This window comes from Aulonocara stuartgranti (assembly GCF_965226115.1).
Source record: "Aulonocara stuartgranti genome assembly, chromosome: 13".
In the NCBI taxonomy this organism is placed as follows: domain Eukaryota; kingdom Metazoa; phylum Chordata; class Actinopteri; order Cichliformes; family Cichlidae; genus Aulonocara; species Aulonocara stuartgranti.
The window spans coordinates 19661105-19676984 of NC_138949.1; the positions used below are offsets into that span (position 1 = coordinate 19661105).

Here is a 15880-nt window from a genome sequence, read left to right on the forward strand (position 1 = left end):
ATTCTCAAAATGTAAAAGCTGTGGAGACCTATGTTCCCTGTTCAATATTATGTGATTCTTTACTAGACTTTGTATAGCGCTTTACGGGAACTTTTTGCGTAAAGCGCTATACAAATACAGGCCATTTACCATTTTAGACTGTATGTATTTAGTTTTTTTATACGAAACCCCCTGACATTGTGTTTTGTTAATTTGTATCTGTATTTTGTGCTTTGTCAATAAAGCGTATTAAAAAAACAAAAAACAAATCGCGGGTCCGTACTCGCATTCTCGGCAAGTACGTACTCCCGTGCAGAGAACGCGAGAACTCGCGTACTTGAGAATTGAGAAAGGGCCATGGTTTGCAGGTCCGCCTCACCGTGTGAGCTAAGCAGCTATGCTTCAAATAAAAAATCGTATGAGGTACAGCTCGCTGGGCATCACTGCAGCGCGCCTGTTTTCTTCCGGCCCCGTCGAGAACCCGGTAGTATTTTTGGACATCGACGCTGACAGCGATCCTCTGGGGAGAATAATCATTGAGGTAGCTTGCGATTATCACAGTCGCCTCCAGAGACCTTGATCTGACCTGTAGCGTTCATATCTGTCAGTAGCCAGACCTGTGCAGATAAGTACATGTGATTTGTTTTATCTTGCAGCTGAATGCAGATGTGGTGCCAAAGACTGCAGGTAGGTGAAGCCACGTTCTTTCCACGATGGGCTCATCGTCATTCATTTAAAAAATCCTTTCGATCCACAGAAAACTTCAGGGCTCTGTGCACCGGGGAGCATGGCTTTGGATACAAGGGATCTGTGTTTCACAGGGTCATCCCCGAGTTCATGTGTCAGGTACAGTTTACAGTGAAGGTGCAGTGTCATTTGGCACGTTTTCTGCTGTTGTTTTTTCTCTTGCAGGGAGGAGATTTTACCAACCACAACGGTACAGGAGGGAAATCTATTTATGGGAAAACGTTTAAAGATGAAAACTTCAAGTTAAAGCACACTGGTCCAGGTACAGCTCCACAGCTTTGAGGGGTTACACTAAAACAATAAAAACCCTTTTCACATATTCAAAAGATGCAACATCAGTCAGTCACTTCAACTCTGTGATCAGTGAATACAAACCCTTTCACCACTGTTTTAAGACTTAAACACCAAGTGGTTTTATACTGTTATCAAACCCCGCACTGACTTTGGAAGGAGTATTGCAAAACTGTAGGCCTATGGTGGCCTCAGACACAAAAATGAAATGTGAAGGATTTATTTGAAACAACTAATCAGCCAATCACATGTCAGCAACTCAAAGCATTTTAGGCTTGTAGCCTGCTGAAGTTCAAACCAGGCATCAGAATGGGGAAGAAAGGTGATTGAATGTGGCATGGTTGTTCGTGCCAGATGGGCTGGTCCGAGTATTTCAGAAACTGCTGATCTGCTGGGATTTTCCCTCCTAAAGATCTCTAGAGTTTACAGAAGTAATTTGACTAAAAACACTAACGTGCTGCTGGACAGTGTTCAGGAAAGTGAAAAAGTTTGAGTTCTTACAAAAGTCTAAACTGTTTTGATGAAATTAAGGTGAGAAGGACATCAACACAGTGATAAAAGTATCTTTAGCAGTGAAGTATGGAGCTGTGTGCAAAGAAACAATATAGGTGGGGGAAGGTCTTACTGATTAGAGAACTTCATTAGGAGAAGTGAAAATTGCACCAAAACTGAACTTCCAGGTGTTATGTGCCAGCTGTTCTTCTGCATTTTAATCCCACTTTTTCTCCACTAGATGGCAGTGCAGAATCTCATGCAGCGTTCAAACTGCTGGGCATATACATTTTGCAATCCTCATGTGAATGACCTAGTTTAGTGAGTCAACATGCACTAATCAAAATAACTCTGTTTGTTGAATAAACATCATCCATGTGCACATTATTTAGTGCTTTGCGTAATCACAGCGTGCGTCAGATCACAAGAGAAGTGGCCCTTTTTTTTTTCTTTTCTTTTCTTTTCTTTTTTACAATCTTGCATGACGTTGCTGTAATGAGGCCTAAATGTCCTTGGATCAGGAGTAAAAAGGACATGAAGATCTTGTTTACATCATCTAGTTCAATTGATTGCTTTTTCTTCTTCTTCTTCTATGGTTTTCTGCAGGAACGCTTTCAATGGCAAATTCAGGCCCGAACAGCAACGGCTCGCAGTTCTTCATCTGCACAACGAAAACCGAGTGGTAAACACCCCGTAGAACTTTTTAATCAGTCATTTCAGACTCCAGTTCGTGCCTCATCAATCACAAGCTGCTGGAGCCACTTTTTCATCTTTTCTTTTTCGTTTTCTTGTCTTTCTTTTTGGGCAGGCTTGATGGTAAACACGTGGTGTTCGGGCAGGTGAAGGATGGGATGGATGTGGTCTCCAAGATGGAATCCTTTGGTTTACACGACGGCGGTGTGATCAAAAAAATTGTCATCACAGACTGCGGGGAGATCAAATGACGCCCGAGCGCACTCACAGACTTCTGCTGGATGAGTCATTGTGCAGCAATCTAGTATTTACTCTGTCCTGGCTCGTGTGTTCGTGCACTCTGAAGGCGGGGCTGTCGCAGGTGATCAGCTTTTACTCAAATCTGTGCTTTTTAACTTCTGGTTTTGAGGTTGAGCAAAGCCAGAGGTTTCTAACACTCAGACAGACCTTTTTACTCTCTAAAATCTTTACTCAACTGATCTAAATTGTATGCAAGCATGTAAAACAATTGTGTGGTGACTCATTCTCCAATAACTGCCAAATAAATGACTGATATTTTTCGACTTTACCAGCTCTGGTCTTACTGCAAGACATTTGCTCTGATGTGCCACAAATCTTGCTGCTTTTAAAGCTTCCCGGAAACGATCCAGCGTGCTTTTTTTAGACACGGGCTCCAGCGCGACTGACTTCCTGTCCATCAAGAGCAGGATGTGACATCATGTGACATTCCACCTACACTGCAGCTGAAGCATCACATGTATGCACGATGGGCATGTGAGTTAGAGCCTCTTAGGGTGAAGTCGTTTCAGGACCTGAAATTGCTTTTTTATTGAGACGCAGGGCGTCTTGAAGAGGGAGAGAGACATGTCTGAAAGCCAGAGACTGGGTGGTGCTGCTTATCGAGCTAATACTTTATAAAAGTAAATAATGAAGAAGAAAAAGGCAGCTCTTGCCCCTAAATGAAACCATATGTGTGCTGACCTTCCTCCGTTTGTTTGAATTCTCAGATTACATTGTTGCCATAGAGATTTTTCGGCTCTCGCTCTGTTTGAGCTGGAGATGTTGTAACAAACTTGATATAATTTGGGTCCCCACCCTCGGGTTTAGTTTTAGTTATTTGGAATGCATGTCCAATAATGTGTATGGAAACTTGGTTCCGGAGACGACTGTGCCATTTCTTTTTACCACACATGCAAAACAATGACATCTTTACAGCTGGTGCATGCTGCTGCTTCTCTAAGTGTCTGCGTTATCACAGAGTCAGTGGGCATCTTTTTGTGGGGGGGGGGGGTTTCCTGTCCACAAGTGTTGGGAAATGGGGGAGGGGGTGTGCGTCCTGGCCGGTTTACATGTCTGTTATCTCTCAGCACTTTCATGGCAAGTGGGAAAAAAAATGTTTTCCAAGTCTCTCGCTCTTCTGCGTTACACAACCACCATGAATAATCCATTAAAAGCCCCGTTATCGTAATCTATACGCTCAGTGTTGCGTAAGCCTCGCACTCAAGAGCGATGGCAAAAACACTAACGAGAGGAGCGCTCACAAAAACAACGTGTTGCTTTTGGCTGAAATCAGACACCAGAACGAACACCTCCCAGTTAACATAAATTCGGCACAGGACCCGAAAACAAATGAAAACTGCGCAACCCGGGTGGCTTTAATTCAACGTGACTTTTATTCATCAAACTCTGAACAGCACTAAAATGTTTTCCCAACTAACAAATAAGGCACATTTTGGAATGCCGTTTTCATGGACATGAAAAACAGACCTGTGGTCGACTCTCGAGGCCACGACTGTCCTTGCTTTTCCCATAATCATTGTCTTTCCCGACCGCACGCCTGCGTTCTGTCCAAATCAAATATTACATTATTGCAATACTGCATGACAAACATCTCAAGTGATACAGACAGTAAAGAATACAAACGAGACTCTCTGACTCGACCACTTAAGTGTTAACACGTTACATTCAGTAAATATGTATTATCTGCAGAGGCTACATTTGCGGTAAATGAGGACTAATAACAATCAGACGTTGCTGATAATGTTAAAAACAATATTTACTTTAGCAAACTACTGTAAGGTATTTAAATAGGTATACATTGCACAAAAAAGGGGATATTTCATTCAAAACACATGCACATGCAAACTCTAAAATAGTTCTTTGTCACACACGCTTCCTTGACAGAAGTATACACTCGCTACACTACCAATATAACATTTTATAATAGTTTCTTGTTATCGCTGCTTTAACCAAACTACATCTCACAGTTTAATGCGTTTATACAGTGGTGAGTATCCGTCACTAATTAATAAAAACATACTTTTCTGCATGTTAACACATATTTTCATAATATCGTTTACAAAATGAATACACGTGGCTGTATGGATGCATATGGCAGCTCATAATTAGTCACATAGCAACTGAATAATGGGTTATTCAACTCTGATAACATCAATAAATCAAAAACACAGAAAAAAAATACAATGGCTTATAATTGAGAAAGGTTATTAATTATGTACCAGCTTTTTTTTCTTTTTAATAATATTCTATGTAGACATCAATATTTCCTTCTTAGTGTAACTTTGTTGCATATTCTATACAAAAAGTGTTGTAAAAAGTCTTTCCATAAATATTTCTGCAGGATAACCCTTCAGATTATTGTAAAACATAAAGAAGAAGAAAAAAAACAACAACTCCCAGCTTTGATTATTTCTCAGCAATAGGCCCTTCTTCACGCCGGAAAGAGAAAAAGCTTTGATATTGCTTCAACACTTCAAAAGAGCTACTATCATTGAAAACGATGGCCATCAAATATATACATAAAACAGTCGATCTTTGTCAGGGAAATAACTCTTGATTTTTTGCAGATTGCTTTAAAATTTTCAACATCTATTAAGAGTTCCAAAATACACATCTCATTCATAGAAAATAACAATTTTGAACTGAAAAGGTACTAGAAAAGTCAAGTATATGTAATTCAAGACACTACATCTGAAAGCAGAGATTTCGCTTTCTTTCTTTTTCTTTTAAAATGTATCAGCTGCTTCCATTGGCTCTTGAGTTGCCATTTTAAATGACCTCCTCATAACATGTCTCTGGGCGGAATCGAACTCTCTGACAGGATTTATCAACATTAACGTGATTCACAATAACTAATAATATTATTTGTTTATGAGGTTAGTTCATAAGGCATAATTGGTATGTATTCCTTTCACTACAGCCACATGGTCTGATGTAGAAAATAAGGTTACGGGAGACCTGTTAGCTTAGTGCCATTACACAGAACAAAAACAGACATTAATAAGAAGAAAAATGGGTTGTTCCCAACAGTGGTGAATCTTTCATAAAAATTGGGTCTTTACTATAAATGCAACGAGGGGCTTTCAGTTACTCCTTCAAAGGGACACTCCACAGATTTGTCCTTTAGCTACTGTAATATCTTTTGGGGCTGTGGAGGCTCATTGTCACGTGAGAGAAAATCAAAAAGCCTGTGTTAAAAAGTGAGGAGTTTTATTGTCAGCATTTAGTAGGCTGGGGAGTCTAGCATAGACTGTATATAGAAGATGGACTTGGACATGTCAAGGTTTTTGGACTTTGATCCTGATCTACGAGTTGAGTATTTTGGCCAACTTGTTCATCAAGTGAATTTGAAAGATGGGCCATATTTAAAAAAAAAAAATCACACTGTATTAAATAAGACTTGAAATCAGTGATTGAGAAGTAAGAATGACTTTGTGGGGTTCTTGAGGTTCCTCGTGTGATTTCAGAGTTTTCCACAATATTGGACGCGATACAACCAATGGTTATGAGGGAAATATGTATATTTCCTGCCTAGTTGGCAAGTGGTTCCTGTAGCTGAGTAAAACTGGTTGCAAATAAGGCACTGCACCAGAAACCACCTCGCAATTGCGTTGGTCACTAGCAGATTGCTGCAGTTGGTTGTAGTTTGCGTGAAAGACGGCGACTTCCTTCTCTGCAAACACTGATGCAAACTAGAAACAGAGAACATTCACTTGCAAACTAAAAGCAGAAGACACAACTTCTACTTTTAAGGAAAACATTCTGTTTCCAGTTTGTGTCACTTCCCTGCGGAGATTAGCTGGCCAGTGTTTGTGGACAAGTCAGCTCATTCCATGCAAACTAAGAGTAACTGTGACCATCTGCTAGTGACCAAAGGTATATCAACAAGTTTTTTACCAACCAGTTGCAAAATACACATTTTTCCTCAGCGACGGCCAAAGAAAAATGTGGGAACCCCTTGGCGACCAGTAGGGGCCAGAGAGTCCTAGTGGTTGCCAGGGAGAGCTAACATGTTTGAAAACGTGCAACTTTGAAGGTAAGCCTCCATTTTTTTGGAGGAGGTTTTTGCTAATCAGCTGGGGAATACAGGATTCTTAGCAAGAGGTGGTTGCCAGGGGGTCACTGACTGATCTGTAGATCTCCACAATTCAGACTTTAGCAATAATATCCCAGCAACTGCCAGCAACCAGCTGGGAAATACAAATAAATCTCAATACTCAAAATGAGCTGGACATTTTCTCTGGTTGTGGTTTAGGAGGTAGAGCAGGTCATCTACCAAATGGATCCCTGGCTCCTCTAATTTGCATGCCGAAGAATCCTTTGGCAAGGTACTGAAGCTCAAGTTGCTCCCGATGCATTCATCGGAGTGTGAGTGTGAACGTAAGTATTATACAGAGCCTACAGTAACAGTAAAAGTGCTTTGATTGGGTGAATGAGGTTTGTGGTAAAAAGTGCTTTTGGACTTCAAGTCCATTTACAACCACAGAAGTCGATCCTCTATTGGCCATTACAAAGAATGTAAATTTAAGATGTCTTAACACTGACGCTGCTTTTGAAATCCATTGTTTATATACAGTCTATGGAGCTTACTTTAAAAGGCTACTGAGTTGCATAATAGCTGATGCATTTCTGGAGCTTGAGCCAAACTGAAAGTAAAGATATTTCATCCACTGCTGCATGCACTGTTATTTAGTGTCTTCTGCAGGCCTCCCAACTGGTGAAGCTGGAATAGTAAATCACTGGAGTGCCCTTTTAAATCAACAAATGGAATTTAGTTAAATTTCCCAACAGTGTAATGCACCAATATCATCCATTTCCACTAAAGCAAGTAACAATGCATGTTTTTTCACAAAACCCACGGTTTCCTTGAAAAAACATAACGATAACAGATAAAAATAACAATGAGTGAGGTCCACAGTTTGTGTCAACTTCATTCTGTTGTGAGGATCGACTAAGAAATAACATCTCTGTTGATATTCCATGACAACAGACCACAGTAAGATTGTTTTTGCCAGCTGGAAATGCTGTTTCAGCCTGTGCCTGCAACATGAATCGAACACCCACTATGCCAGTTCAACCGCTAATAGCGGAGCTTTATCGTTTTTCTGTCCTGTGTCACATCTTGAACCTACAACAAACTTACTCTGCATCACAGTTAACCACATGCACATAATACTGCTCCACCTCTGAGTCTCTCGCCACAAATCTTTGAAATTTCAAATGGCCTCTTAGCCTTGACACAATCGTTTTAAGGCACATACAGTATGTTATAGTATAAAATATTGTCAGCCAGTTTTTGTAAGGCTAGAAATACAGTACATATAAAACAGTTCACAATTCCTATACCAAGGATCCTCGAAAAGCAGATTTCCATAAATGATAACTAAAATAGTTTCCTCTTTAGTGCTTCACATCTGCATAGTGATATATGGAACCACAGTGGGTATTCCTTTTTCTTTAAAGTGGCTCTATTATGCTCATTTCCAGATGAGTGTTTTTATTTCTGGGCTACAGTGGAGTACTTTTGGATGTTTAGGTTTAAAATAAATATTTTTCAGGGGAGCCCTACAATCTTAAAAAAGGCATTATAGCTCCTTTATGATCAGCCCTGTTTCCTGGTCCAAGCTCCTACTGCACTGGTTGAGGTTGTCATCTTTTTAATGTGTTTTAAGACTTTGCCCCGAACACCAAATATTTGAAGAATCACACCAAGATTTCAGTGTGGACCTTAGACTTAGGATCAGGACTTTTTTACAGCAAGTAATCCAAACCATACTGTCACATATTAATGTAGCAGTTGTGCTAATCTAAGATGTCTTTTGGCTGAAATTTGATCCGTTTTTAGCATCTTCTTTCTGCTCTGTAATGGCTTTATCTCTCCCAGCTGAACAGCATGAACAATTTAACTCAATTCTTACATTTTTTGTTAGCAAATGTATTTATATTAGCTTAAGCTAATAGCTAGCTCTAAAGCTAGCCACCAGGTAGCCTATTTTTAGCATTGTCTGCTAGCCCAACTTCAGTAATCCAAATGTCTACTCTATGATACTCCAAATGTCACTGCTTTGTTGTTTTGCATCTTTGTTTACGCCAAATGTTGTGCTTGTGTTTTAGAAATACTTTAGTCAGAACATGGCATATCGTCTTTACGCGGAAACTAGCTTGCTAACCTGGAAAATTCTCTGTTTTAGGGGATGCCTGGATATGTATAACAAGAAATGAGGAAAAAAATACATAATAGTTCCACTTTAAAGATATGGTTTCTGATATTAGGCCCCATAAAAATGGATGTAAACTTAAATCACCATAAATTTCAATACAGCCATGAATTCTCACCATCAACATATCACAAACCAGCTCTTCTGTCTCTCGACAAACCTGAAAAGCAAAGTTCTCCAAAGCTTCACCTCTCTTTAGGCACTCTACGCTGCAATTAGCTGTTGGACATAGTTTCTTCAGTGTACAAGCCCTTGGAAAGTTTTCCATCTTGCTTCACCGACTCCACTGAGGCTGCCAGACATCAACTGGCACTAAAACTTGGATAAAAAAAGTCTCTCTGAATCTTTGTCAAGCAAACAGCTCCTTTTGTATTATGCTATCTTGTGGTTAAAATCTATTCAGGATTTATGTGAACAGTTTAGGGTCCAAAATCATGTTTATCAATGCTAAACAAGCTGTGGCAAGCATTTTATCAATAGTTTTGAAACAATGAAAATATGTGACTGCCAACAATTACTAAACCATTTTTCCCCACAGCTGCTTCTGCCTATCTAGTGTCTATTTTTTCCAACGCTAACAAATAAATGAGAGGCAAGAATGACAAGAACAACAACAAAAATAGGAATAGGATAAATGAAGCGTTATCTATTAGCAATGCACTAAATCTAGCCCAAGGAGCGTTTTATACAACTGAACCTACAGTAGTTTCTAAAGACAAGTGGAAGCAGTTACACAATAATGCGATATACAAACATACAAAAATGTCTCTATATGTCCCAGTTAAAATTCAAATTGCACACGAGACAACAAGAAAATAAATAGGCCAAATGTAAGCTAGGGATGCATGGCACATTATCCCTCAGTTAATTCACAGTTAATAAGATGTGCTGCTGACCCTAATAAGGCAAGACATCAAAGGCCTCGAATACATTATGCCATCATGAGAGGCCCCAGTTAAATGTTCGTCACATCTACACACACTTCACTTGGCAGGGAAATGGAAAGCGGATCTCTGTAAACACAAAGCCAACAAACCCCAAGGTGAGGTAATCTATTGAGACAAATACTGTCAGTGATGCCAAGGAAATATAACCCCTGGTGCTAAATCATCAATATAATAATTTTTTTGTTGTTAAACATTGAGTATTGAGTAAATTAATCATGTGGTTCTGATACATAAGGCATAAAAAGTCAATCATTTTGGCCTCTTTTTTTTTTTTTTGCTGTGTTGAAGAGCACTTCAAGAGATAGAGGCTGACCCTCAAACATATTCTTGGATGTACTGTCACTGAAAGAGGAGGAAAATGACTAAAGTCTATGCTCCACAAGTGGCTGAGAAGAGGGAGCAGAATTAATTGATGTGGTAATAAAGGAAGGCATCAGGAGATTTGGGAGGATTAGACCTAATGTCCACATTAGATGTTTCTGAGACACTGGGAGGAAGACGTGAAGAAGAAAGGGTGCCATGTCGTGTTGAGGGAAATCTGGATGTGGACCGGGAAGGGAGGATGTATAATGTCTCAATGGCGGATAAAAAAAACAGGGTTTGGGATGGAGCGGCTCCTCTCTGCTACTGAATAATGATGAATATTTATTGCACACGGCGGCAGTAGTAGCCAAGGACTTTACACTTCTCGCACAGGTGTTGGGGGTGCTCCTTACTCTGGTCAGACACATCCAGGCCATCTGGCTTCTCTAAAGGTCGCTGGAGATACAAACAGAAGACCAATAATGATTCATATTAAACACAGAAAAGGGCAAACCGAGCAAGAAACACACATAAACCTCTTGAATTTTGCAAGCCGTTTATTTAGCAACAGATTCAGGTCAGCTATACGCCTAACAACTCCAACTCTCATATTCTTCACAGACCTGATGTGTTATTTGCCAAATTAGATGCAGAGATATGGCAATGCACCATCAGCCATGCTGGCTAGCAATACATTTTAACAACCTGGTGCTAAAGGAAAAGATGCAGTATGCATTTAATCGTGATGGACTGTATGGAAATGTTGGCTTCAACACTGACCATCTTGGACTCATTATCGAGGACAAAGGTAACCTTTCTGGGCCAGCACGCTTGGAGGTTATTTTAACGGTCCATCTGGAAAATTTTATTTTTCATCTATTGTTTTTTTTTCTTGTTAGAGCTTTGAACAAAACCTTTATTTATTCCAAGTGGTCTAGCTAAAGGAAACCAGGTTACCATGGGTCACCACAAGAAGATATTTGAGTCTGAGTCTTCCAGGAAGTGTTGAAAATGTATTATTGCTTTGTCAAAGACATTAGGTCCTTGATGAAAGCTGGAAGAGAGTTCCCTTGGAGGCTAAAGGGAATTGAGTTCAAGGCCCTGTACTGCAGGCATCACCCAGTGAAATGACCTTAAGGAAGAAACATCTACTATATGTAAATATAAAAAAAGTGGTTTTGCATACATGTGACCACAAACAATTTAATGTTAACTTGTCTCTCAGGTAGTCTCCGAGTACTAGTGAAACCAAAGCGTGAAAAGCGAACTAAAAAAATTGGAGGTTTAGGAGGCAAAAGTTTTGCCTTCAAAGTAAAAGTTGTGCTTCAGCACTGCACCCAACATCAAAAAGCCACAGCTTTTACTCTAAAGCTAAATATTCTCCATTTCTAGTTTCTGTCACTTTTTGCAAATTTTACTATCACTTGTCTTGAAAGTTGGCATCATTTGCAGATAAACATGAAAAACTAAAGACTAACATGGCAATCTGCTAGCAAAACCATCAGGGAATACATATTTTCTCTTAACAACCCGTTGATGCATCATATCGCATCCAACATGGCAGATTGGATGAACTCGTGTGATGTCGTGTGAGAAACCTCAATACACACACTGCATATGGTAAATGGTAAATGGCCTGTATTTATATAGCGCTTTCACTAGTCCCTAAGGACCCCAAAGCGCTTTACATATCCAGTCATCCACCCATTCACACACTGGTGATGGCAAGCTACATTGTAGCCACAGCCACCCTGGGGCGCACTGACAGAGGCGCATACATGCATATAATAAATGCATGTTGCCACCGTAGTGTTACCCACTGGAAGATGAAGTTGGATCGCGAAAGCTCGACGTGAGCATTTTGCCCTTAACCATCTTGGTGTTTTGAACCCAGACAAGATGAAGAAGGACACGATCTGATTGTGGGACAGGGACATTACATGCTTAATTGATACTGACCTTCCAATCACAAGGTAAGCCTTGGTAGAAAAGAAGATGGACTAACCTCTTGCTAGCCATTAGAAATAATCCACCTTTAAAACACTTGCACATTTTCTTCACTTTTCAGACCCAGAACATAAATCTATCATTTATATAGTCTATGGTCACAACTTCAGGTGACCTGGAGGCTTGCTGACGCAGTGGCAACTCCCAGACCTTCAAATGCCCCTTTCCACTAGCACCAACGCAGCTCGACTCAACTCGGTTTTTAGGGTTTACCATTAGGTGGTAGTACCTGGTACCAGGTATGTGTTTAATACCTACTTTGCCGGGGTTTCAAGCGAGCTGCCAAGATTAAAATGCAACATCAACCGACTGTATGTCAGTGGATGGGTCACGAGAGCAACTCCTTCAAAAGAATCAAATCAGCCATTTTTGAAACCCAGCACCGAGAGGAAAATGGCTACGCACAAAGTAACACCATGGTCCAACAACAAGGTGCAGATTTTTGTGCTTGGTGAGTGACGACAGAATCAGAGCAGCATGACTTTTGGGCCACCTTGCTATAACGATTCCACCCACACTGAGGTGGTGCTCAATTGTAATTCAAAACAACTGAAACCAAGTAGAGCTGAGTTGAGTAGATTAGAGTAGGTACTAGTGGAAAAGCGGTTAAGTACTGCAGTTTGTACTAGCTGTTAGCTCCCTATCTTCTATCTAGGATGACAGCAGCGCATGTAAAACACTAGATGTTGCAAAATGTACTAAGGATATGCGTGACTAGTTGACTAGATGTGAAAACCTTGCTGCCTTTGCTAGTCGGCCCCAGAAATACTGGTCAGTTAAACATAATATGTAATTAAAGGATAACGGCAGATTATTTCTCTGAATCTAAGCGGTAAATGATCCGAGGGGGGAAACCAAGCAAAATTCTGCATTCTGCAAATTCTGTACACAGAATGGTGAGGAAGGGAATGCAGGTGGCGTGAAGTGGGTGGAGACGAGTGTCAGGAGTGATTTGTGACAGACAGGCAGCATTAACAGTGAAAGGGAAGGTTTACAAGACAGTAGTGACTCCTGCTGATGTATGAGTTTGGAGCCAGTGGTGCTGACAAAAAGAAAAAAAGAAAGATGGCTGAACTGAAGATGCTATGATTGGGCGTGACCAAAAGTGGTGGGTAATAAAACCTCAAAATTATATCACAATATATCAAGAGAATTTAAAATGCTAGAGGCAGCAACATTTACAAATAAACGAAGGTCATTTTCTGTCCTTTTCCAATGACCTACTGTCACTGATAACAAACTTCCAAATTTGAAGTGTGACTTTATTGGAACAGATAAAACAGAAAAACAGGAAAGTACTCTAGGCAAGTTTTTCTCCTAGAAATGTGCAATACAAAATATAAAATAACTGCTTAACACTTCAGTTTAAGAATAATTAAAGTAACCTAACTTCAATAGCTGATGACTTACACGTTTAATTGCTTTGACTGGCTTTATTGCAGCTACAAGAGAAGAGACGGACTGAGAGAGACTGTTTTGTGTAAAGTGAGGGTGACAAAAAACTTGAGTTTGACATCTAAAAGGGTACAAATTAAAATCTCGATCAAAAGGGTCGAAAGTTCATGTCTGTATGACGTTAAAGAGGACCAAATTTTGAACACTCGAGGATGTGTTTGGAAAATCCATATTCTTTTCATTTATGGGAATCCGCAGCCTGAGAAGGAGCTGTGCTGAGCTCTTTGATACTCAAGGACACAGAGGTTAGTGGTCTGTTTCAACTGCTGACCGGGTTGGAAAGGGGAGGGGGGTATGTTAAGTGGGTGACACTGCAAATGCAGAGAATTTGCTTGTCTGTGTGCAGCTTTGCCACAAGACTCAAAGCAGAGTGAGGGTTTCTCACCAGTTTCGGGAACAAAGCAGGTTTTACCAAGACATATTTGAACTCTTGCAAAGTGTGTGCAGACTTCTATCTGTGGTTATGACTACAGGTAAGCTGTTTGGGTAAGATCTCAGAGATTTCTAATAAATTATGCATAAAATTTCAGGCTCCGAATGGCGTTAATGCTCGACAGATGTACAAAATGTCCCTTTCCTGCTTCATTTCACGTGTTAACAGAGCAAAGCGTGGACAGTTGTGGTATTCTGAGAATGAGCAGGCCTCAAGCCGACAACGATCCTAATTTTATTTCAGGAAGTGGAATTAGAAGAATGTGAAAAAGCATACATATCAAAAGATGAAGTGTTGAGGATAAATATAAAACTGACACGATTCTTTCTCCAGCTCCGTACCCAGCTGCTTACCAGGATTATTTGAGGTTAAGTTGAACAGATTTCTCTTCGAGTGTTGTTTGAAAAATGACTCCAGAGAATCCTGCTTTATGTGCTTTCCCTTCTTATTATTAAATGTGAGACAGATTTCTGCAGCTGGAAGTCTGACTTCCCTCTGAGTTAGTTTATGTCTGAGACCCATTAATACAGAAATATTTGCTTTAGCATTTGATGGCATTCAGTGTATAATTCCAAACTTTTATCAGTCAGGAAATTTCATTAGTTTCGTCAATGCTGGTTTATTACCAAAGCAATTATTAGTGGTGGGATTTTTATTTTACTGTAATGAGGCCATCTGGAATATCATCAAAACAACACGGAAACCAAAGCCTGATGTCTATGAGCAATTTTTTTTTAACTCAACTGCAAATTCTCAGGACATGAGTGCTGTGATGCAGGCTTACATACCTGTTTGTGTGGATAAACGTTGATGTGGCATTTGATACATTCTTGTCCCATGTTAGCCCAGGAGTTGCCACTCATCCACTTCCTCTTACACTTAGGGCACTTGTACTCTCCAAAGCATCTCTTCTTCCCTTGGTAGGGTGTCAGTCCTTCACCTTTGGGTCTGGCCTGTAAAGAACAAAGTGAATAAGATGCTTGCACATGTGGAAGCTATAGACTGCATATATTTAAAGCCTCATTCTGAAGCCAGAAGAGAAGGAGGGGTAGATCTGACTGGTATCGACCTGTCAGTGACATGGTACCAAACCCTTTATTTGTAACGCAGCACAGGAAAAGCCATCCAAATATAACACACACAACAGCATCCAACCAATGACACTGTGTTTTAAAACTATGTCTGAAAAATGTAGTTTATTAAACAGTTTCTGATGAGAATAATCACATTATTTTCCCCAGAGCCTAATCCAGCAAATCTCTCAGCTGTGAGGGGAAAACGCCAGCACAGCGCAGCTACGCATGCAGAGGGGTGTGACCCGGTCAGTCGGCCAGCGAAATGTACCTCGTTAAAGGGGATTTATGCGTCAGCGTCGTAAACGCAACAACTTTTGGCGTAACCTGACGTGCACACCTAACCTGAGAGAATAACAATCATCTTCTCAATATAAGGAATAGTAATCGTAGCATGAAGATAAGGACTCACTAATGTCAGCAAATTCCTGGAGTTTTATGAAACTATCCGAACAGGAAATGCACGAAGAAGTGGAAACACTTGTGGGAAAAATATGTTTACGAACCAAAACAAAAGGCCTCAGTGATGCTGGCGAGCTTTCCACTCTGTGTGGATTGTCATCAATCAGTGGTTTGATCGTGGTTGCTAAACCACAATAATTCAAAGAACGGACATCACTTGGCATCTTCAAGTTAAAAATTTATAGAAAATAAGCAAAGACAGATAAAATAAGTGGCAAAAAAGAAAAAGAAACTGGACTTTAGCCAGGTTTTTGCACACTGCATCACTTTTTTTTTTTTCATACTCTGTAGGTAAACTAAACAAACATCTTCTTGCGTGTAATAGAACTTGAAAGCAGCAACGACCATAAATTTGTTCAAGTGTTTACTGAGGAGATAATTCAAGTTACAAGTAGGGTTATGCTCTCTGCACAGCTGGACTTCTTTGCAACCATGAGAGTAGCCCCCTGCTGTGCATTAGATATATTGCAGGTTTACGTT

At 40.2% G+C, this 15880-nt stretch overlaps 2 protein-coding genes across 3 annotated transcripts in view; one reads left to right on the forward strand and one right to left on the reverse strand.

The window, feature by feature from the left end:
* Window positions 1-293: 293 nt before the first annotated feature.
* Window positions 294-2770, forward strand: ppifa (peptidylprolyl isomerase Fa). 2 transcript variants are annotated; one of them, XM_082557338.1, is made up of 6 exons: window positions 294-520; window positions 636-666; window positions 737-825; window positions 892-988; window positions 2116-2191; window positions 2318-2770. In XM_082557338.1, exons 1-6 carry the CDS (start codon window positions 377-379, stop codon window positions 2451-2453), a joined length of 573 nt encoding a protein of 190 aa, XP_082413464.1. In that variant the 5' UTR covers window positions 294-376; the 3' UTR covers window positions 2454-2770. The 2 variants fall into 2 exon arrangements, with proteins under 2 accessions (XP_082413464.1, XP_082413463.1); XM_082557337.1 differs by having other exon boundaries at window positions 737-988.
* Window positions 2771-3856: 1086 nt separating this feature from the next.
* Window positions 3857-15880, reverse strand: part of zcchc24 (zinc finger, CCHC domain containing 24) — a 47652-nt gene continuing 35628 nt past the window's right edge. The window contains exons 3-4 of the mRNA XM_082557335.1: window positions 14654-14818; window positions 3857-10426 (exon numbers count right to left, since the gene is read on the reverse strand). Coding sequence (XP_082413461.1) covers window positions 10313-10426; window positions 14654-14818 — 279 coding nt within the window. The 3' untranslated portion in view covers window positions 3857-10312. The remainder of the gene's footprint in view (window positions 10427-14653; window positions 14819-15880) is intronic.